The following is a 24,090-nucleotide window of genomic DNA, read 5'->3' as shown; positions in this document are numbered from 1 at the left end:
ACTGGCTCGCTTTTGCCTAGCAATGGTTGATTTTTGTCATCCAGCACAGTGTTATTGGAGAAGATCTTCCCAAGAAAGCAAAACCTTCCTGTACCACATGGAAAGATATGTTGTTGATAGTGACTGTGGGGTCTTGGAGTAAATGGTCAGGGAGGTGTTTTTCATTGCATCATACAGTTTCATTTGGAGTTGGTGTACTTGGTCACTGCCTTTATCCCTTCTGACAAGTCGTGCTTGGTCAGTTCCTCGGGCAGCAGCAGGCGCACAGCGGTCTGAATCTCCTGGGAGCTGATGGTGTTGCGCTTGTTGTAATGGGCCAGGTGGGAAGCCTCATCCGTGGTGCGTTCAAAGATGTCTTTGACGAACAACTTCATGATGCTCATCGTCTTGCAGGAGATGCCGGTGTCAAAGTGAACCTGCTTCATCACTTTGTAGATGTGTATGGAGTAACTCTCCTTCCTGGACTTCCTCCTCTTCTTGCTGCCCTTGGGTGACATTTTCTTGATGACTTTCTTGGCACCCTTCTTGGCTGCCCCAGCTTTCTTGTCCTCAACCATGATCCTGATCAACTTCAGAAACAGAATGACTTGCTACAAAATCTCTGTCTTCTTCATGCTTAATGTCAGCCTGTGTTCTGAGGATAGGGCAAAGCGATAAACAAGCAACCCAATTCCCCCCAGTGGAAGTATAAGCAGTAATTAACACAGCTTGTTCCAGCAATGGACAATGGAGCACACAAAAACCCAGACTGGATTTGTCTTGTAGATTCCTCTCACTTAATTCTAAGATTCTGACTTTTAAATTTCTGTAGTCACTTCGGTCTTCTGTACCCTGTTGAGAATTCCTTGTACTTCTCACACCCTAGGTAGAGATATTTCTTGCTGGATTTCCTTTCTCTCCATTGCAAAGAACATGTTTTTTTTTTACCTCCATATACCCCAAACTGTTAACAAGTTTCCTCTTCTACAAAGCATTTGAGCAAATTGACTAGTTACCAGGGCACGTAAATGACTTTTTAATTAGCTCCGAGCATCTGATGTTAGCTCCTAATCTGCTACATTCTGAAGAAGGTTCTCACACATCCAGAACACCTTATCAATTTATACCATGTCTCGCCAGCTTGGTGAGGCTTAATGTAGTTAAAGGCAAGTATGCAAGGCATGGTTATAAAAATGCATTTGAATTCTACATCATAGTGTTTAAGCTTATACAGATACGTGAAGTTACGGTATTTAAATCCATGGCTTAATTCTGTTAAAAATTGTAATTCTTAAGGCGTAACTTTCGCACAGGAGGGCCATATGCAGTCTACATTGTAAAAATATGAATCATGCCTCTCAGTTTGATGTTGCAGCTCATCAGCTTTTGTGTTCCACTAGTTATTCTGCATTCCTCATAAGGCATGCTGGAGCTTGCGTCAGCAATTTTACAGGCTTGGTGGTTGTCGCTACAAGACTTGCATGTGCAAATGGTTTCTGTTTGAGAAGATGGCAAATGTTTTCATCATTCTCATCAAGCTAGTCTTGGTGGTTGTGCTTGCAGTATCCCAGGACTTCCATTGAACCTTGAAGATCTATTCATTGAGCTGCTTTCATTCATCTCCTAAGTCACTGGGGGAAGTTATGCTAAACCTATATCAGACCTTTCTTGGACCACATGCAGTCCTGGGCACCTTAATAAATAAAATATAGCAACACTGTAGAGAGTGCAGAGAAGATTTGCAAGGATGATACCAGAATTGTATGGGTATACATATCAGGGAAGGATTGGCAGGCTAGATCACTTTTCTCTTGGGGAATAAAAAGGCTCACGGATGACCTAATGGAGGTCTTTAAAATTGCGAAAGGTTTTAATAGAGTGGATACAGAGAAAATGTTTCCTGTTGTGAGGAAGAGACTAACTCGAGGCCTTCAATATACAATAGTCACTCCAATAGGGAGTTCATAAGAAATTTCTTTACCCAAAGAGTGGTGAAAATGTGAAACCTCAGGGAGTGGGTGAAGCGACTAACATAGATGTGTTCTACATGTGGTGAGCTAGATAAGTGCTAGATAAGTATATGAGGAGAAGGGACAATGGTACAGAGTTACAATGGTAGATTTAGATATGAAAAAGATAATGGATTCAAATGGAGCATAAACATGCATGTGAACTGGTTGGGCCTAACGGCCTGTTTCTTATCATATATCCTATGTAATGTAACCCTATGTAAATGACACTCTTAAATCATTTTTCTTACATACGAAATAGGAGCAGAAGCAGGCCACTCAGCCCTACAAGCCTGCTCCACCATTGAATAAAATCATGGTTGATCTGATTGTAACCTCAACTTCGCATTCCTACCTACCCCATGACCTTTCACCCCCTTGCTTATCAAGAATCTATCTCGCCCTGCCTTAAGTTTTTTTAAAATTCATTCATGGGACATGGGAGTCGCTGGCTGGCCAGCATTTAGTCCTATCCCTAGTTAGAAACATAGAAAAGCTACAGCACAAACAGGCCCTTCGGCCCACAAGTTGTGCCGAACACATCCCTACCTTCTAGACCTACCTATAACCCTCCATCCTATTAAGCTCCATGTACTCATCCAGGAGTCTCTTAAAAGACCCTATTGAGTTCGCCTCCACCACCACTGACGGCAGCCGATTCCACTCGCCCACCACCCTCTGTGTGAAAAACTTACCCCTAACATCTCCCCTGTACCTACCCCCCAGCACCTTAAGCCTGTGTCCTCTCGTAGCAGACATTTCCACCCTGGGAAAAAGCCTCTGAGAGTCCACCCGATCTATGCCTCTCAACATCTTATATACCTCTATTAGGTCTCCTCTCATCCTACGTCTCTCCAAGGAGAAAAGACCGAGCTCCCTCAGCCTATCCTCATAAGGCATGCCACTCAATCCAGGCAACATCCTTGAGAAGGTGGTGGTGAGCTGCCTTATTAAATCGCTGCAGTCCACATGCTGTGGGTTGACCCACAATGCTGCCAGGGAGGGAATTTCAGGATTTTGACCCAGCGACTGCGAAGGAACGACAATATATTTCCAAGTCAGGATGGTGAGTGGCTTGGAGGGGAACTTGCAGGTGGTGGTGTTCCCATGTATCTGCTGCCTGTGTCCTTCTAGATGGAAATGGTTGTGGGTTTGGAAGGTGCTGACTTTGGTGAATTGCTGCAGTGCATCTTGTAGACATTACATATGGCTGCTACTGAGCATCTGTGGTGGAGGGAGTGGATGTTTGTAGAAGTGGTGCCAATCCAGCAGGTTGCTTTGTCCTGGATGGTGTCAAGCTTCTTGAGTGTTGTTGAAGCTGCACCCATCCAGGCAAATGGGGAGTATTCCATCACATTCCTGACTTGTGCCTTGTAGATTGTGGACAGGATTTGGGGAGTCAGGAGGTGAGTTACTCGACACAGTATTCCTAGCCTTTGACCTGCTCTTGTAGCCACTGTGTTTATGTATTCAAAGATTCTGCTTCTGCCACGTTTTGAGGATGAGAATTCCAAAGACTCATGACCCTCCCTAAGAGAAAAAAACTTCATCTCTGTCTTACGCGGGCAACCTGTTTGTTTTTAAACAGTGACCTCCCATTCTAGATTCTCCCTCAAGAGTAAACAAGAGGGATGAGGGTCAGGTGGAGCAAAAAGGAAAGACAGACAGAGATAGGTTAGAGAGCAGGAGAGATTAAATTACAAAGATGTCATGGAACAAATGGCAAAGAGAATGGGAATGATAGTAATAAAGGAACAAAGCATTTGTCCAGAGCAGAAGTTAATAGCAGAATAGTCAGAAGCTTTTTCCCAGGGGGGGAGGAGTCAATTACTAGGGGGCATAGGTTTAAGCTGCGAGGGGCAAGGTTTAAAGGAGATGTACGAGGCAAGTTTTTTACACAGAGGGTGGTGGGTGCCCGGAACTCGCTGCCAGGGGACGTAGTGGAAGCAGATACGATAGGGACTTTTAAGGGGCATCTGGACAAATACATGAATAGGACGGGAATAGAGGGATATGGTCCCCAGAAGGGTAGGGGGTTTTAGTTCAGACGGGCAGCATGGTCGGTGCAGGCTTGGAGGGCCAAAGGGCCTGTTCCTGTGCTGTAATTTTCTTTCTTTTCTTTGTTCGAATAAAAGTCAGCACTGTCTGAAAGAAAAAAACGTGAGAACAAGGTACAGACTGGCACTAGGAAAATATGCAAAATGGAGGACAGAATTCATGGCCTGAAGTTCCTGAACTGGTTATGTCACTGAACTAGTAATCCTGAGGCCCAGAATAAGGCTCGAGGGACATAGATTCAAACCCAACGTTGCGGCTGGTGAAATTTAAATTCGATGAATAAAAATTGAAAGCTAGGCCTGGCATTGGTGACCATGACACTATCATCAATTGATGTACAAACCCATCTGGTTTACTATAGAGAAGCAGCTGAGGCTATCTCAATGAATGTTTTTAAGGCAAAGATAGATTTTTGAATAGTAAAAAGAATTAAGGGTTATGGTGAGCGGGCAGGTAAGTGGAGCTGAGTCCACAAAAAGATCAGCCATGATCTTATTGAATGGCGGTGCAGGCTTGAGGGGCCAGATGGCCTACTCCTGCTCCTAATTCTTATGTTCTTATAATGCCCTTTAGGGAAGGGGTTCTGTCATCCTTACCTGGTCTGGCCTACATGTGACTCCAGATCCACAGTAACGTGGTTGACTCTTAAACTGCCCTCTTGAAATGTCCTAGCAAGCTAATCAGTTCCAGGGTAATTGGCATGGGCTGCAAATGCTGACCTTGCCGGCAGCACCCACATTCCATGAAAGAATAAATTAGATCCAGCAGAAGCTGTAGTGAGAGGAGTAGTTAACATTTCAGGTTGACGTCCTTCAATTAAACAGAATGCCCAATTTTCCATGTTTCCCTTTTGCTCTTCTGCTTTTGTCATTTACGTCTCCTTCTGATCCACCTTTTGCTTCTTTAGTTGCCCCATTGCCAACACCTTTTACCCTATGTCATTATCACTTGGGTTACTTAATCTCTCCTGCCGCTTGTTTTTTCTCCCCCAATCTCAATTTTCCATTGCATCAGACTTGGGAGTCTGTTAATCTCTAACACGTTCCAACTCTGATAATAGGTTCTTGACTCTCCACAGCTGACTTTTAACCTGTTGAATGGTTTCTAGTATTCTGTTGTTATTCTGCATTTAGATACATCTACCCTATTTTAAACATCTTTCTGACATGATGTGTGGGAAGTGGAGATAAAATTGAAATACTGCCTGTGTAAATTTATTCCTTTTTGGTCAAACTGACTAAAATCTACAGCACCATAGTACCATCTAGGGGTGGAGAAAAGTAGCACAATTGAGGGATTTTATCTTAAACAATGCCAACAACTTATATTTATATAACATCTTTAATGTAGTCAAATGTCCCAAGTGCTTCCCATGTGTGACTCCAAGTCACATAAGGAGATACGAGGTTTGATGACCAACTATCTGGTTAAAAAGTGTCTTAACAGAGGAAAGCAAGGTAGACAGGCTGGCAGAGAGATGTAGGGAGGGAACTCCAGAGCTTGGGGCCTAGGCAACCGAAAGCACGGCCACCAATGGTGGAGTAATAATAACTGGGAATGCTCAAGAGGCCAGAATTAGCTGAGCACAAATATCCTGGAGGGTTGTGGGGCTGGAGTAGATTATAAAGGTAGCGAAGGGCAAGGCCACTGGGGCATTTAAGAACAAGGATGAGAATTTTAAAATCAAGATGTTCCTCGACTGGACAAGGTTTGCGAGCACAGGGGTGATGAGGGAATGGGACTTGCTGTGAGGTAAAACATGATCAGCAAAGCTGATCAGCAAAGCTTTGAATGACCTCAGGTTTACAGAGGGTAGAATGTGAGTGGCCAGCCAAGAGTGAACTGGAATAGTTAACTCTAGAAATAATGAAGGCATGGATGAGGGTTTCAACAACAGATGAGTTAATAAAATTAAAATACTGCGGATGCTGGAATCTGAAACATAAATAGAAAATGCTGGAAAATCTCACGGCATCTGTGGAGAGAGAATAGAGTAAACATTTCAAGTCAAGGTGACCCTTCATCAGAGCTCAATAATGGGCTAAGACGGAGGCCATTTGGCCCATTGAGCTTGCACTGACAGCAATCCTACCCAAGCCATATCCCCGTAACCCCACATATTTACCCTGCTAATCCCCCTGACTCTAAGAGGCAATTTAGCATGGCCAATCAACCTTGCCTTCACATCTTTAAACTGTGGGAGGAAACCGGAGCACCCGGAGGAAACTCGTGCAGACACAGGGAGAACGTGCAAACTCCACACAGACAGTGACCCGAGGTTGGAATTGAACTCTGGTCTCTGGCACTGTGAGGCAACAGTGCCAACCACTGTGCCACCTCATGGACCTAATGGTTCCAGCAGGAGCTTCCAATGCCATTCCTGTTTTTCCCCCTGGTTTTCTTTTTCTATTATTTCTATGTCATAAATTTTCTGTGCCATATGAGACCAATTCCTTCATTCTTATACAAATGGAATTCAGTATAGAAAATGCTGTTCATGTGATTTAGTGCCAGCGTAATGAGTGTGGATTTGGTTTCTTGTATAGTAGTCAAAGTTTTAAGTTTGATGATCCACAAAATCAATAAGTATGCGCTGTTTGTATTTTTATTCAGCTCTATTAAGGTAATATATGGCTGTGCAATGATGTGTAATTTAATTCCTTTGTGATTTTATTTTGCAGATGATTCATGAAAACCTGAATAAATCAGGCAACATCAGCAATAAACTGAAGGACAAAGCTTTACGTTTCTGCTTGGATGAATTAACAAATTTACTACACTGGTAATTTTTATAATAACATTAAGTCCATTGTAGCCTGCTTTACAGTCACAAGTTTACAGCCTCAGTGGCACTGGAGGTTTTGTGCCAATATAACTACAATTGAGTTTTTGCCAAGGTGCTTGTACAAGCCATAATGATTAACATATGCTGCTACTAAAGCAAGATGTGAGTTCAGTCAGGGACTTTGCAGCAGTCCCTACAGGGTATAAAGAAGACAGAAGTTGTAATCCTGCAGAAGAAAAGAATCAAGGTGCAAGTCTTGTAGCCCTAACTCTGACCCATGCTCCCTATGAATGTGGCTACCTTGCCAGAATCACAGGAAATCACCAGTGTTTTAAATTGAAAGGTTTTAAAGCCTGATTGAATGCTTTCAAATCCTGCTTTCATTTTTATGTTATTCCCCTTTTTATGAAGAATTCCTTAACTTCCTTAAATAGTGGAATCACATTTGAGTGCCATGACATTTGTGGGTAGTGGGGTCTGTAACTCACTGTACAGAGGATGGCAGAGACGGAAACCTTCAGCACACTTAAAAAAAACACTTCTTTACTTGCAGTTGAGGTTAACCCTCAAGGCTGTGAACAAGAGCTGGAAGGTGAGGATTATTCGGGTTAGGTCTTTTTTTGCTGGTATGGGCACAAAGGGTCTAATGGCCCCTTTCTGTGCCATAAATATTTCTTATATTTCCACATTTTTTATAGATGAATGTACAGCAGAAAAACAGGTCTAATACAAACCATCCAGCCTGTTCACTCTTTCCAGATAGTTCGAACCTCTCAGTTTTGGTATCTTTTTTTTTACACCATCTATAGTATCCTTTATCCTTTTATAAATATGGATTACAGAACTGTACGTAGTAAGTGTGGTCTCGCGATGGACCTATACACGTTTGACATTATTTTCCTGCTTTTCAATTCTCTTCCTCTAGAAACGAACTCCAATTGCTTTGTTTGCATTTTTATGGTCTTCGTAACATCATCGTCATCAACAGCAACCCCTTTAATTTAAATAATGTTTTTAGCTTAATAAACTTCCTATGGACTTCACAGAAATGATATCAAACAAAATTTAACACCAATTGTTCTTAAAAAAAAAAGGGGGATATAAGTTCTAAATTCAGGGTTTGTATACTTTTTATATTGGAATTAAATAAGTGATTTCATTTAATCATTCTTTATGTTGATAACATTGATGCGCGATTAATTCACTCGGGAGGCTGGATCATACCCGGGAAATAAAGGCTTTTATTAGCAACAAGAATGGAGCATACTGCTTAACAATACAATGATGTGGAGATGCCGAAGAGACACCTGAAGAAGGGGCTTAGAGCTCCGAAAGCTTGTGTGGCTTTTGCTACCAAATAAACCTGTTGGACTTTAACCTGGTGTTGTTAAACTTCTTACTAACAATACAATCCCAGACTAAAGGGTCACTAGGCAGTGCAGTGACCTTTATACTCCTTTAGGTAGGCGGAGCCAACCGGAGTGTACCACAGAACAATACCAACAGGTGGAACACCCCAACCCTAACCCCAACAGTAACAAGAGTAACATATGTACAAGTACCCATAGTGATAACCATCTATGGTTCACCACAAACATTTATTTCACCTTTAAAGGGTTCAGTATATTAATGAATTAAGACTTTTTCATCGATGTTTATCTTTAATAGTTTGTACATTATTATTACTTATATTTTACATTTAATATATTTTCATTAGAATTAAACTTTGAATTTTTTTTGTTAGCTATCAACAGGAACTGAAGGTCAAAAAAACAAGCATTCCAAACCCACTGCCATTTTTGATAGTAAGCGTCAACAACTATATTGACATAAGGTAAATCTTCTTAATGACTGATATGAATAGTGTTGCCCCTTGGATATAGGGTTAACTGACATTACAAACAAAGGCCAGAATTTTACCACCCTGCCCGCCATGGGAATCATAACGGGCAATGGGCGGGCAATGGAAAGGTCTGTTGACCTCGGGCAGGATTTTATGGTTTCTGGACAGGCGAGGTTGTAAGATCCTGCCCAAAGACTCTCAACTTATCACACAACAACCTACTTTATTATATCTTACCAAGTTACCACAAAAGTATCAAAACTCCACTACAAAAGATATCAAAACTTTTTTACACACACAGTATTCATTCCCTGTCTTACTTCATTATACACAAGGTATCTGACTTACTTCGTTATACACAAATTATTCAAAAAGTATTGAAAGCTTCACAAAAATATCAAAGTCATGACTTGAACTTAGATACTACCCATGGCGAGGCAAGATGATCAGACTCTCTCCCGATGGGCTTTGTTCCGATGTCTCAGAGTCCAGGACTTGGAGTCTTGTCGCTTCTTCTGTGATGGTTGGTCCTGCGGGTTAATACTGTCAATGCTTCTTTGTTTCTCTTTCTTAAAGAGATCCTGCTGACACTGATGTGTCTTCCGTCACGTACTCGCAGGACAGGCACTAATCAGTGTCACTGTCTTTCTGGTCACAAATGCTTAGGGAGTCGTGTCTCTCTCAAGGGGTCACATTTCTCTCAGGAGCACGTTACACAGGGTCTGTGTAGCCAGAGCCGCTGTCCAATCAGCTCCTGTGCCTGTTCTTCACTGCGCTTCCTGTTCTTTCCTGATACAGAGTTAGCCATTTTTAACCATCAGCCTTTGCTGGTGTCTTTGTGACTACCCATTAGGCTCCAACAGCATAAAAATGTTATAATATATTCATATTAGTTGCAGTTTTAATGAAAGGAAGACTGAAGGGCATCCAAAGTGCTCCATAGTCAGTTAAGTACTTTTGAAATGTAGTTGCAGTTCCAACATAGGGGAAAAGTTAGCACTATTAGGTCTAACAAAGTGTGATTAGATGAATGCCTTATATTCATTTTTTTGGTGATATCGATTGAGGGTTAAGTATTGCCAGAACACTGGTGGAGCTGTCTTCCTTTTCTTCAGATAGTACCTTGGGACCTTTTATTTCTAATTGAGAGAGCATATTGGACCTCCCATGAATGTAACATTCCACAAGTCCTGGACTGGTTTGTCAGCCTGGATTATGTGCTGAAGCCTCTGGAGAAACCCCTTGAGCTTGTTCTGTATTCAAGGAGATCATGGTTGACCTGTTACCTAACCCGAAATACCCATTGCTCCATATCTCTTAATATTTTTGGTTAACAAAAAGCTTTTCAATCATCAATTGTTTGTGATTTGTTGTTTGTAGAGAGTTACAAATTTCTGCTATTCTTTGTGTGTAGAAGTATTTTCTAAATTCACTCCTGAAATATCTGCCTCCAGCTTTTGCTGGATTTAACTAATAGTGTTCTATGATATTGGATGTTGTTTGGGAAAGGGCCATTTCTCAAGAGTTCAAGAATGTAGATAGCTGGGAACAGGAGTTAAATCTATGAGAGACTGTGTTGTATATCCCCTATTGTAGTTCAGTGTACTGTTGTAGTGTATTGTAGTCTTGTTTTATGTGTTTCTTTTAAGTTAATTTTTTTTATTAATTGATTGCACCAAGTTCCTTACCAATTTGCAGATCTTTCCACACACTGTACCAAATTGAAAATAAACGCCACTAAGAACCAATGTTCCAAGTTGAGTTTTGGGATTTCCTTGCACTTAACATCAGTAGGGTTTTTCACATAAAGATAAAGCTCTTGTGGATAGGAGTGATGCTATTCAGCCTACATGTAGCTCAATCTTCTGGAGAAAACTGCAGTTCCCCATTACCTAATAGTGGGCGGCACAGTGGTTAGCACTGCTGCCTCATAGCTCCAGGGGACCCGGATTCAATTCCTGGCTTGGGTCACTGTGTGGAGTTTGCACATTCTCCCCGTGTCTGCGTGAGTTTCCTCCAGGTGCTCCGGTTTCCTCCCACAGTCCAAAGGTGCATGCTAAATTGCCCTTTAGTGTCCTGGGATCTGTATGTTCAAGGGATTAGCAGGGTAAATACGTAGAGTTACAGGGATAGGGCCTGAGTGAGATTGTTGTCAGTGTAGACTTGATGGGCTGAATGGCTTCCTTCTGCACTGTGGGGTTTCTATGATTACAACACCTCTATTACTCTACCTGAAAGGCCATTCCAGGTATTTTTATGTGAAGAAGTGATGACATCAGTCCAGAATGTGCCTGTCACCAGTTTGCATGTATATGCCCAAGTCCTGTGGTTGTTGTGTATAGTGAAACCATTTTCAGATTACCCTAATTTGTTCTGTTTATATTTTATGTACTTTTGAATGGTTGCCTCCTTTTAAAACAGAAGAGTCCACATGTTTCTAATTTGCCCTCATTTCTCAGCTGATTAACACTAGGATTTCTGGTGTGGTTTTTCTCTAGACTGTATTCAAGTCTTGAATGTTTCCAGGGAAGTTTTCCTCCTGCTGCTACCTTCCCATTTATACCTCAAACATTGCAGGTCCTTTGGCCCAACCACTTTTGTTGATCTTTCTTCTCCAAATGAACAGTAGCTGGCAATTCCATGTGTCTACCTTGCTCCCATCCCTGTTATCCTCCTGTTTTTTTTAAGTAACCATATAACCTGATAAACGTTGACTAGGCCTTTGCTTCAGCCATTATTTCTGGTAGTATGTTCCACTGTCTGTAAAAATGTTCTTCTTGCCGCTGTCCTAAATTTCTTTGTGGATGAAATCTTGAACCCACGTTTATCTAAATATTATTAACCCACCGCCTCGCCGTCACCTGACACCCACCACCCCACCCCCGCTGCATATTGACTGTGCCAATGTGACGTCACGTCAGCACGGTTTATACCAGGTTCATGGGCCCGATTTTGCCAACAATTTGCGCCCGTTTTCGGGCGCGAAATCGTGGTAAATTCGGGCGTCGGGCCTTTAACGCGATCTGCACCCGAATCCGAGCAAATCGCGACTTTACCGACACCCGATTCGGGCGCGGATCCGGTCCGCACCTGAATCAGGCAGCCCGACGATTTAAATGGATTAGCATGCATTTAAATCGATTTTAATGAACCGCGCACCCAACTCTACCGCCAAATCCCACTTTACCACCGCGCGGCCCGATCCGGATCTGCGCTTTTAGCGACCTGCTAAATAAAAATCCGAAGCGGATTTCTATTCTGCAGGGGAACCTCCGAAGCTCTCTCTGCCCTTGTGAAGTCAGTCTGCGGCCACCATCCTTCTCGACCATCCTTCTCAGAGCGCCCTGATATCCAGCACACGCCCCCCAGCAGTGGCAATCCCTCCACCCCCCTTACCCTGGCAGACCCCCCCGCTAACCACCCCAGCAGACCAACCCCCCTCCCCTGGAGGCAGATCCCTCCGATGGGAGGCAGACCCCCTCCCCTGGTAGAGCACCCCACCCCCTGCTGACCCTGCCCCCCCCACCCCCCCCCCCCCCCCCCCCCCCCCCCCGGATCAGACCCCCCTGGGAGGCAGGCCCCCCTCAGTAGACCACACCCCCAACCTGCCTCGATCGCTGGTCTCCCTCCACCCAATCCTTCTCGACCATCTTCAGTCCTTCGAGAGCCTGCAGCACCTCCCCGGCCACAGACTTGGAGCCACGGCTAAAGTGACCGGGCTTCACACCGTTCCGCTGGCGTCCGCCAGAGGAGGGGGGCGGGCTCAGATGGATCTCTGGTTGGGGGGGGGAGGAGGGGGCTCAGATGGATCTCTGGTTGAGGGGGAAGGAGGGGGCTCAGATGGATCTCTGGTTGGGGGGGGAGGGGGCTCAGATGGATCTCTGGTTGGGGGGGGAGGGGGCTCAGATGGATCTCTGGTTAGGGGGGAGGAGGGGGCTCAGATAGATCTCTGGTTGGGGGGGAGGGGGCTCAGATGGATCTCTGGTTGGGGGGCGAAGGAGGGGGCTCAGATGGATCTCTGGTTGGGGGAGGAGGAGGGGGCTCAGATGGATCGCTGGTTGGGGAGGGGGGAAGAGAGGGCTCAGATGGTTTCTTGGGTAGGGGGGTTCTGCCGAGTGGGGCCTGCCTCCCAGGGGGGAATGTATTATTAAACTGGCCAAAGGGTAGGTGTCCTGGGTCATGTGACCTTGCTTCTCCACAAAAACTTCAGAAGGGATGTTTATCTAATGTCTGGAATAGGGGGCATTACTCAAAAGACCGAACGCACAAATATCACAGCGTGAAAAGCCAGCATTCTTTTAGATGAAACATACAGTCACCATAGACTTTTCTTCAACTGCAGTAATGACTGAAGTGGCCCACATAGGACAAGTTGGAAGAGAGCTGACAGCCTCCAGTGTAAAGTGCAGCGAGACATTTCAGAGTCCGGTGAATGGTGAGATTTTTATTTCAGCATCAAAGGCAGAAAAGATAATTTATTGACCAAATTCAGTTGTTCCAGATGAGACTCGACGGTTTCCAGGCAGCTGGACAGAGATATTGGTACAGGATGGATCAGGGGGAGCACTGGCTGACAGACTGGTCCATGGAAATCTTTCGGCACCCACTCGTTATCTGTGTTTAACAACACAGATTTGTGGCATCATGGAAATATTAAAAGTTACTTCTGATCAGCAAGAATGATGCAAATTGCAAATGTAGTTAAATACATGCAGCTGTGTTTATTGCTTGTGAGTGGCTTGCACAGGAACAGGTTATATTTTTAAGCTAACAAATAATTGTCATTCTGAGTGAGAAATTTACTCGCAGGTATGATTTTAAGTCAAGGCATCATTTCTACTCCTCAGATCTGTGATCTGACACGGGCGCGCTTTTTCAGATTTTTTTCGAACGGCGCATGCGCAGTTCAGAGCTCCGATCGTTCTGGCAGTGGTAAGCCCCGCCCACAGCACGGATCGGACTGGAACCGGCAAAAAGCGTATGGGCGCGCTGCAAAGAGGATTTCAAGGTCGGATCTGTACTACCCCAGATTCGGCACTTGGAATCAAAATGGGGCCCCATGTGTGAACCTGACGTGGGGTTTCCTGGGGTATAGAGGTAAGTATAGCCACCGGGGAATGAGGGACATCGCCAGGCAGTACATAACCAGGCAGTGCCCTGGAAATGCTCTGGCACTACCCTTTGGCACAGATTGGCACTGCCAAGGTTGACACCAGTGTGAGTCTCATGGGGGTAATGGGGAAGGTGGAGGTTAAATGCTGCTGTGCTTTTGGGCTGGTAGCATTCTGGCGAGCGAGGGATGCCAGATGCCAGTGTTCGCCATCGCACTGGGGTGGGTGGCATGTCTGACTGTGGGGGGGGAAGAGGGGTCGATGATCATGGGGGCTGGGGGGGTCGGTGGGGGTGGGAGGAAAGGACCGATTATCGCGGTGGGGTGGGATGGGAGGGACGTCAGAATGAATGCTCGGTCCAATTGTGGTGGGGAGGTGAGGGGAGGAACTGAGGCCTCAGTGGTAGGGTGGGGGAGCTTTATTGGAGTTTTGATCAGGGCACCCTTTAAAGATGACACCCCGATCTCTGAGCTGCTGGGTTTTGACGGTGTGCTTTAACCTCGCCCCCTCTAACGGTCTGAATCATGCCCCCTTGAATTTTTTTGGCAAATGTGGTAGAATCTAGAGAGAAAACCAACTGGTTTTCTCGCCAGAAGCAACACTGTCATTTATTGGTAAGATCTCGCCCAATCAATATTTCTATGCCCCCCTCCTTGTTCTCGTTTTTCTCAATCATTGTAAGCAATCTGTTTCTATCTTGCCTGTTCCATACCTTCATTGTTTTAAATACTTCCTTGAAATTACCCTTTAACCTCAAACAAAAAGCAATAAAATGTGCATGCCGAATAAACTACCAGAAAGGCAGAGGAAAATATCGCCCAGTGTTGCCACATAATATGTACACCAGGTGGCACTCAAAAAGCATAGGTTGACATCTAACACTACAGGAATACAAACTACCTATTACATTTTAAAAAATTATTCTCCACACCCAACAACCGATCTCTCATTTATTGTCATCATTTCATACATTGAACGCTTATTATTTTAATCTCCCTCCTTCACTGCCACAGGGTATATGTAAAGACTCTTAAGCAGGACAATGATGGGCATGTCGGCAAAGTAGAAGAGACACTGAACAAAGTTGTACGAGGGCTCAATGAAATTCTCTTAGAAGACATTCTGCTTCAGGTGAAGGTATGTTGGGAACGGGGCGCTCAAATATTTCAAACATCAACAAAATGCTACTGTACTGGAAACTTTATTTTCTAGCTTAGGTTTAAGAAGCTCATGGTCAGGAAATGGCTTTCCAATAGTGAGGATTTTGATCAGATAATAAGCATCGCTGAAAAATATTGTGAAGAGCTCAAGAAAATGAAACAAGACAATTACCAGGTATATTTTTTTACATTTCAAATATGAAGCACTTCAATTGTCGAATGCTGTAAAAAGAATAACTATTAAAAAATAAGTGAAAATTAATTATCTCTGTTTAAATAAAAGATCCTGATATCTGATGTCCACTCTCGGTTCGTTAAAGAGTACGTTACACAAATCCTGAAACAGTACCTTCACTGCAAATCATCTAGCCAACGTGACACAGCAGCAAATAAGATTAGGAAAGAATTGGGAACAATGAACAACATGTATGAAGAATGCGTAAGTAATATAAACTATTTTATGTTGGTTTTAATTGTTGGGTTTTTGCTGAAAGATTTTATTTATGCACCAATTGGCACACCTCAGTCCTAGCTTCCCCAGGTGAGCTGAAGCCTGTTCAAACACAACTCATCCACCATGTATAGGCCAGTTTGTTTAGAACACCTACCAGTCATAAATCTAACAGTGACTCTGTCTGTCATAATCATGTACTTTGCATCCTCTTAGTGTGCTTATCTAATAGAACATTGTAAAGATACTTTACTGTACTTAGAAGTAGGAAAATATCCTTCTTGTTAACATTCAGCCATTGTACTAAACAATGGTTCACTACACAGCTTGGTTCTCACAGTTTGTCATTTATAGTTGCTAAGTGCTTTATTAGGCCCTTGACAAGCATAAATGGACTACTATTGAAGGTGCAACAGGATGGCCTGCTAATAGTTTTGCTACTAATGAAATCACATTCTAAAGTTTATTTATTAGTCACAAGTAAGGCTTACATTAACACTGCAATGAAATTACTGTGAAATTCTCCTAGTCGGCACAGTCCGGCGCCTGTTCGGGTCAATGCACCTAACCAGCACGTCTTTCAGAATGTGGGAGGAAACCCACGCAGACACGGGGAGAACATGCAAACTCCACACAGACAGTGACCCAAGCCGGGAATCGAACCCGGGTCCCTGGCACTGTGAAGCAGCAGTGCTGGCCACTCTGCTACTGTGCCACCCCAAACTGTCTCTCAAGTTGTATAGTTGAAAGCCATGTTGGTATCCTCCATGCCCGTTCCTTCATATGAAAAAGCAGTCTCTTTTTCTAGTTCTTTGCCAAAGCAGGAATGATGGCCATAGATATTCAGTCAGCTGTATTATGAAGTCATTGATGAGTAGTGCTTTAAATTACCTGACCTGTATCTAATTCCAATACTCATTATTAATTCTAAATTCTAGCCTTATTTAAAATTTGTTAATTTTCTAAAAATAATCATTCCTCTAATTTTTGAAATTAAATGGTTCCTAAATTTAGCAAACTCTGATGACAAGTGTCGTTTAAAAATATATTTTTGCTTGGGGAACCCCCCCTGCAAATATTAACAAGCTTTTGGAGACCTCCAACATATATTGACTCTTCCAAACCTGTCTGAAATTCCAAAAGACTGTCAGACAATTGAAGAAAATTACCAATTATGGGTGGCACAGTGGCTATCACTGCTGCTTCACAGCTCCAAGGACCTGGGTTCAATTCCAGCCTTGGTGGGTATCTCTGTAGAGTTTGTACATTCTTCCCGTATCTGCATGGGTTGCCTCCGAGAGCACCTGTTTCCTCCCACAGTCCAAAGATGTGCAGCCGACATGGATTAGCCATGCTAAATTGCCCCTTAGAGTCCCAAGATGTATAGGTTAGGGGGATTAGCGGGGTAAATGCGTGGGGATATGGGGTAGGGTGGGGGTTGGGCCTTGTTAAGATGCCCTGTTGGAGATTCGGTGCAGACTCAATGGGCCAAATGGTCTCCTACACTACACGGATCTATGATATCATTGCAGATTTTATCATTACAATACAATAATAGAAATGAGTTATTAAGACCAAAAGATATAGGAGCAGAATTGGGCCATTCAGCCCATTGAGGCTGCACCACCATTCAATCATGGCTGACAAGTTTCTCAACCCCATTCTCCCACCTTTTCCCCATAACTTTTGATCTCTTTACCAATCAAGAACCTATCTATCTCTGTCTTAAATATACTCAATGACATGGTCTCCACAGCCTTTTGTGGCAATTAATTCCATAGATTCAACCTCTGGCTGAAGAAATTCCTCCTCATCCCAGTTCTGAGGTTGTGCCCTTGGACCCTAATCTCTACTCTAATGGAAACATCTTCCCCACATCCACTCTATCCAGGCCTTTCAGTATTCTGTAAGTTTCAACAGGACATCTTAACAAGGCCCAACCCCCACCCTACCCCATATCCCCACGCATTTACCCCGCTAATCCCCCTAACCTATACATCTTGGGACTCTAAGGGGCAATTTAGCATGGCTAATCCCCTCATCCTTCTAAACTCCATCAAGTATAAACCCAGAGTCCTCAAACGTTCCTCATATGTCAAGCTTTTCATTTCCGAGATAATTCTCGTGAACCTCCTCTGGGCCTTCTCCAAGGCCAGCACAAGTTTCCTTAGATACGGGGCCTAAAATTGCTCACAATACTCCAACTGTGGTCTGACCACAGCCTTATATTAGGAAGTAAACAAGTGTATAAATAGGACCTCAGGATAAAATAACATGTTTTGGGAATGGATTAATCGACTCAAAGGCATAGTAATCAAGTAGCAATTACTAGTGAAAATATAGTTCTAAAAATATAGATATTTGTCATGATGACTCAGAAATGCATAAATTACTGGCTTGTAAATTTTGGTGTCAATCAGTAGTTGCGTGATAGAAGGCAAAGTTTAAAAGAAGTGCTTGTAGAGTGCATCAGTACGAGTAATCAATTTTTAGGTAAAGGCAAAATACTACGGATGCTGGAATCTGAAACAAAAACAGAAAATGTTGGAGAAACTCAGCAGGTCTGACAACATCTGTGGAGAGACAATAGAGCCACTGTTTCGAGTCTGGATGACCCTTCGTCAGGGCTGAATGCTAGGAATGCCTTCCCTGAAGAAGTCCTGCTCTTCTCTCCAGCCCTGACGAAGGGTCATCCAGATTCAAAACGTTGGCTTTATTCTCTCTCCACAGATGCTGTCAGACCTGCTGAGCTTCTACAACATTCATAATTTTTTAGGGTAGTGGGTATATTAACCAAACTTTTTGTTTTTCAGGGCAGTACTGCTTCATGGCTTTCTCCAGTAACTCGAGATCTGTCTGATTTTATTGGTTCAAATGAAAATGAACTTGAGACAAAACTGAACACCTTATATACGGACTATCCAGATATTAGGTAAATTGGTCTGCTTGGTACTGAAACATTTGTCAAATCATGTTTCTAAGACGCGTTAAAGGCTTTATGCTTTCTTTATCTTTAGCTCTCCCAACACAGAAATTTGCGTGCTGAATTTGGACACGTTTGACTCCTGGAGCTTGGAATGCCCCTGCATTAGTTTAAACCATAGAATTGTTTGAATTATTTATGATAACTTTTGCTAATGCATAATTAATCATAATAGGTGCACGTAGCTATTCTAAGGTTTCACGTTGTCTCCTCCCTGTCCTCTGGTTACTAACTCTGCACCTAATATCTGCCATTTAGCCTAAACTTCCTTGGCGTTTGTCTGTTCTTGGCTACTGTGCTGAACTTGAGCCCAGTACGTTAATCTCTCTTTATTCTTTCATGGGGTATGGACATCACTGGCTAGTCCAGAATTTAATGCATATACCTAATTGCCCTTGCCCTTGAGAAGGTAGTGGTGAGCTAACAAAGCCCAGTCCGTCACGCAAACCAACCTCCCATCCATTGACTCTGTCTACACTTCCCGCTGCCTTAGGAAAGCAGCCAGAACCCTATGCACCCCAGACATTCTCTCTTCCACCTTCTTCCGTCGGGAAAAAGATACAAAGGCCTGAGGACACGTACCAACTGACTCAAGAACAGATTCTTCCCTGCTGCCATCAGACTTTTGAATGGACCTACTTCATATTAAGCTGATCTGTCTCTATACCATAGCTATGACTGTAACAGTACATTGTACACCTCCTTTCCTTCTCTATGAATGGTATGCTTTGTCTGTATAGCACATGAAACAAAATTTTTCACTGTATACTAATACATGTGACAATAAATCAAATCAAAAGTCAGATCCAGTATAGATACATCCACAGTGCTGTTAGGGAGAGAGTTCCAGGAATTTGGCCCAGCAACAATTCAGAAACGGCGATATAGTTCCAAGTCAGGATGGTGTGGGACTTGGAGAGGAACTTTCGCATGGTGGTGTTCTCATGCAACTTTAGCCCTTATCATTCTGGATGTTAAGAGGTCGTGAGTTTGGAAAGTGGTTTGTGAGTTTGTGAAGTGCATCTTATAGACAGTACTTGCTGTTGTCACTGTGCATCAGTGGTAAGGGGGGTGAATGCTTAAAGTGGGGGGTGGGCTGCCAGTCAAATGCATTGCTTTGTCCTGGATGGTGTTGAGCTTCTTGAGTGTTATTGGAGCTGCACTCGTCCAGGCAAGCATTGATGTGGCTTGTAGATGGTGGACTGGTTAAGGGGAGTCAGGAGGTGAGTCACTCACCACAAAATTCCCTGCCTCTGACCTGATCATGTAGTCACCAGTATTTATTTGACTGGTCCAGTTCAGTTTCTGGGCAATGGTAATACTCAGGATGTCGACAGCGAGGGATTTAGCGATGCTTACTGCCATTGAGTGTCAAGGGAAAATTATTAGGTTCTCTCTTGTTAAAAATGGTCATTGTCTGGCACTTGCGCGATGGGAATGCTCCTTGCCACTTAGCCCAGGCATGAATGTTGTCCAGGTCTTGCAACATATGGATGTTCAGTACCTAAGGTGTTGTGAATGTTGTTGAACATTTGTGCAATCATCAGGAAACATCCTCACTTCTGACCTTACGATGAAGGGAAGGTCACTGAAGAAGGAGGTGAAGATGGTTGAGCCTAGGACACTGCCGTCAGAACGTCCTGCAGTGAAGTCCTGGGATTGAGGTGATTAACCTTCAACAACCATAGCCATTTTCCTCTCTGCTAGGTATGACTTCAACCAATGGAGATCTCTCCCCCAACACCAACCAACGCCCCACCCCCCGCCCCCCCGCCCCCCACCACCACCCCCCTGCCCCCCACCACCACCCCCCTTTCCCATTGAATTCAGTTTTGTTCGGGCTCCTTGATGTTACAGTCAGAGTCAGAGTGTCTTACAGTGCAGAAAGAGGCCCTTAGGCCCATTCGGTCTGCACCAGCCATCAAGCTCCTATCCCATTTTCCCAGCATGCTCTTCTGTCACCTTTTTCGCTCTGCCACTTCCAAGTTCTCATCCAAACACTTCTGAATTGTTGTTAAGAGTTCCCGTCAGTCCCACCCTCTCGGGAAGCCAGTTCCAGATTCCTCTGGGTGAAAAGGTTTCTCCTCAAATCGTAGCATCGTATAGCGCACAAGAGGCCCGACGGCCCATCGAGTCCACACTGACACATTGGAAACACCTGAACTCCCACCTAATCCCACCTGCCAGCACCGGGCCCTGAATGTTACAACAAGCCAAGTACTCATCCAGGTACTTTTTAAAAGGATGTGAGGCAACCCACCTCCACCATCCTCCCAGGCACTCAGTCAAATGCTGCCTTGATGTCAAAGGCAGTAAAAGCTCTCGCATCACCACTTAGTTCAGCTCTTTTATCCATTTTGGACCAAGGCTGTAGTGAGATCAGGAGCTGATTGGCCATGGCAGAACCCATGAGCAGCTTATCGCTGAGTAAGTGCCATTTTACAGCGTTGTTGACAATCCCTTCCATCATTTTGCTGATGATTGAGAGTAAGCTGATGGGGTGGTAATTGGCTGGGTTGGATTTGTCCTGCTTTTTGTGGATAGGACATGCCGAGAAAATTTCCCAAATTGCCAACTAGATGCCAGTTGTACCTGTACTGAGGCAGCTTGGCTAGGGACGTGGATATATCGGGAGCGTCATCAAGGTCCATAGCCTTTGCAGTATGCAGTACCTTCAATTGATTCATGATATCACATGGAGTGAATCGCCTGGCTGAAAACTGGCATCTATGTTGCTAGGGGCCCATCTGAGAAGGTTGAGATGGATACTTTGGTACTTCTGGCTGACAATGGTTGCACTTGCACTGTTGTGCTGGGCTCTCCCATCATTGCAGATGGGGATATCTGTGGAATCTTCTCCTCTTATTATTAGTTGATTAACTGTCCACTGCCATTCATGACTGAATGTGGCAGGACTACAGAGCTTGGATCTGATCCATTGATTGTGGGATCACTTAGCTCTGTCTATCACATGCTGCTTCTGCTGGTTGGCAAGCAAGTAGTCCTGTGTTGTAATTTCACAAGGTTGACACCTCATTTTTAGGTAAGGTGTTGGTGCTGTTCCTGGCATGCCCACCTGCACTTTTTATTTTGATCCCCTGGCTTGATGGCAGTGATAGAGTGAGGGTTATGCCAGGCCACAAAATTACAGATTATGTCTCATGGATACCAAGTTTTGAGTTGCTAGATCTGTTTTAAATATATCCCCTTTGCATGGTGGCAGTGCCATGCAACACAATGGACAGCATCCTCAGTGTGAAGACATGATATAATCTCTGCAAGGTCAGTGCGGTCAATCCTAGTAATATCGTCATGAACCAATTAACCTGCAGTGCATAAGTTGGTAAGGACAAGGTCAAGTAGGTTTTTCCCTCATTGTGGTTCTCTCACCTGCGACAGATCAAGTCTAACAGCTTTGTCCTTTGGGACTCTGCTAGCTTGATCACTAATGATGCAACAGTGCCACTCTTGGTTCCGCAGCAAGTGTATGCCCTTGCCACCCTTCTTCCAAGTGGTGTTCAACATCTGCTGAGTGGGTGGGGACGATTGGTGGTCATCAACAAGAGGTCTCCTTGCCCATGTTTGACCTGATGCCATGAGACTTCATGGGGTCCAGAGTACGCTCAGGGAAACTGTCCAAATTTAGGGGCGACACGGTGTCACAGTGGTTAGCACTGCTGCCTTATAGCTCCAGGGACCTGGATTCGATTCCCTGCTTGGGTCACTGTCTGTGTGGAGTTTGCATGTTCTCCCTATGTCTGTGTGGATTTGCTCCGGTTTCCTCCCGTAGTACAAAGACGTGTAGGTTAGGTGCATTGGACATGCTAAATTGCCCCTTAGTGTCCTAGGATGCATAGGTTAGAGGGATTAGCAGGGTAACTATGTGGGGTTACCAGGATAGGGCCTGGGTGGGATTGTTGTTGGTGCAGACTTGATGGGCTGAATGGCCTCCTTCTGCACTGTAGGAATTCTATGATTCTAAATTATATAGCACTGTTTTGCCAACTCTGGTGGATTTGTCATGCTGGTAGGATAGAACTGACCAGAGATGGTGATAATGGTGCCTTGGACATTGTCTGCAAGGTATCATAATGTCAAGCTGTTTTTGATGAGTCTGTGAGGCAGCTCTCCTAATTTTGGCACAAGTCCTCAAATGAGAAGAAAGATTTTGTAGTGTCAACAGGGTTTGGTTTGCCATGGTTGTCCATCCAGTTTCATTTCTTATTGACTTAACTCTATCAGTTTGTTTGACTAAGGGGCTTACTGGCCCATTTCAAGAATCAACCACGTTGCTGTGGTTGGTATAGGTCAGACCATTTAAGGACAGCAGATTTCATTTCTTTAAGGTCATTAGTGAAATAGATGGGTTTTTACGGCAATGATTTCAGATTTAATAATTAAATTTAAATTCCACCAGCTGCCATGGTGGGATTTGAACCCAGGTTCCCTGAGCATTTTCCTCGGCCTCTGGATTACTAGTCCAGTGATGTTACCACTACACTCCTGCCACCACCTCCCCTCTTCCAATTACAGTCCTCTCTTTTGACTTTCCCTTACTCTCACTGATCTCTCCACCTCCCCGATATTCACTCTACTCGATTCCTATCCCACTCCATCTTGGCTTCCTTTGCTCCTGCTGCCATCGCCTTTAATCTCTATTAAACTGCTACCCTTTCTGTACCTTGCTGAATGTATTTTCAGCCAAATGTTTAAAATTTTTTTGTTTTTGTATAGATTCTTCTAATGTTTGGTGTACCCTCTACCTTACAGAGAAGAACATGTTTCAGCCCTTCTTTATTTCCGTGGGATCGCGAGAGGGAAAAAGAAAAACAACTTAATGAAATATTTCAACCAATTGGAAAATGATTCAGAAGGCTCAGTAACAGAAGCCCGCCATTCACTTTTTGAACAAATTGTTGTCGGTGGACCAGTAAGCTGCATGCCTTCATTTACTTGAAATCAAAATTACATCCATAAATTTAATGGATCGATCTCAAATATTCCAAGCATCCTTGGGTATAATGTAAGATTCCTCCAATACTTGATGGCTACGAAAATTATTTTTGCCATTTTCAATGTAATACAATTCTTAAATCGGTACTTATTAAAAAACTTCTATTATGTCCAATGTGTTTTAATTGTTCCACTAACAATGACTACATCTAGCTTGATATGGTTCCTGCTCCGACCAAGACCGCAAGAAACTACAAAGGGTTGTGAACGTAGCCCAATTCATCATGCCAACCAGCCTCCCACCCATTGGCTCTGTCTACACCTGCCGCTGCCTCGGAAAAGCAGCCAGCATAATCAAGGACCTCACGCATCCCGAACATTCTCTCTTCCACCTTCTTCCATCGGGAAAAAGATACAAAAGTCTGAGAACGCGTACCAACCAACTCAAAAACAGCTTCTTCCCTGCTGCCATCAGACCTTTGAATGGACCTACCATATATTAAGCTGATCTTTCTCTACACCCTAACTATGACTGCAACACTATATTCTAGACCCTATCCTTTCCTCCAACCCGCCCCCCCCCCCCCCCACCATTTACCCCATGAACGGTATGTTTTGTCTGTATAGTGCACAGGAAACAATACTTTTCGCTGTATCCCTATACATGTGACAATCAAATCCGATATACTGATGACAGTGTCTGTTTTGTTGAAAAGCAGAACTTAAATACTTGGGACTATGAGATTGTTTAATAATGA

At 43.9% G+C, this 24,090-nt stretch overlaps 2 protein-coding genes across 2 annotated transcripts in view; one reads left to right on the top strand and one right to left on the bottom strand.

Annotated features, from left to right (window-relative positions):
• The window catches only part of LOC144507178 (exocyst complex component 3-like), a 49,457-nt gene extending 25,954 nt beyond the window's left edge, over nucleotides 1-23,503 (top strand). Inside the window, exons 6-12 of the mRNA XM_078234029.1 lie at nucleotides 6,728-6,828; nucleotides 8,576-8,665; nucleotides 14,799-14,922; nucleotides 14,998-15,120; nucleotides 15,229-15,384; nucleotides 18,210-18,328; nucleotides 23,150-23,503. Of these exons, the coding sequence (XP_078090155.1) occupies nucleotides 6,728-6,828; nucleotides 8,576-8,665; nucleotides 14,799-14,922; nucleotides 14,998-15,120; nucleotides 15,229-15,384; nucleotides 18,210-18,328; nucleotides 23,150-23,336 (900 nt within the window). The 3' untranslated portion in view covers nucleotides 23,337-23,503. The remainder of the gene's footprint in view (nucleotides 1-6,727; nucleotides 6,829-8,575; nucleotides 8,666-14,798; nucleotides 14,923-14,997; nucleotides 15,121-15,228; nucleotides 15,385-18,209; nucleotides 18,329-23,149) is intronic.
• On the bottom strand, nucleotides 180-557 carry LOC144506840 (histone H2B-like). Its single transcript, XM_078233195.1, has one exon. The coding sequence runs from the start codon at nucleotides 555-557 to the stop codon at nucleotides 180-182; it is 378 nt and encodes a 125-aa protein (XP_078089321.1).
• Nucleotides 23,504-24,090: the final 587 nt, after the last annotated feature.

The sequence above is a fragment of the Mustelus asterias genome, chromosome 18 (assembly GCF_964213995.1).
Source record: "Mustelus asterias chromosome 18, sMusAst1.hap1.1, whole genome shotgun sequence".
Taxonomy (NCBI): Eukaryota; Metazoa; Chordata; class Chondrichthyes; order Carcharhiniformes; family Triakidae; genus Mustelus; species Mustelus asterias.
The sequence above is the reverse complement of the archived record's forward strand: the minus strand, read 5'-3'. Positions and strand labels throughout refer to the sequence as shown.

Excerpts from the sequence above, each read along its gene's own strand:
- LOC144506840 (XM_078233195.1), bottom strand. The coding sequence starts at position 557 with ATGGTTGAGGACAAGAAAGCTGGGGCAGCCAAGAAGGGTGCCAAGAAA.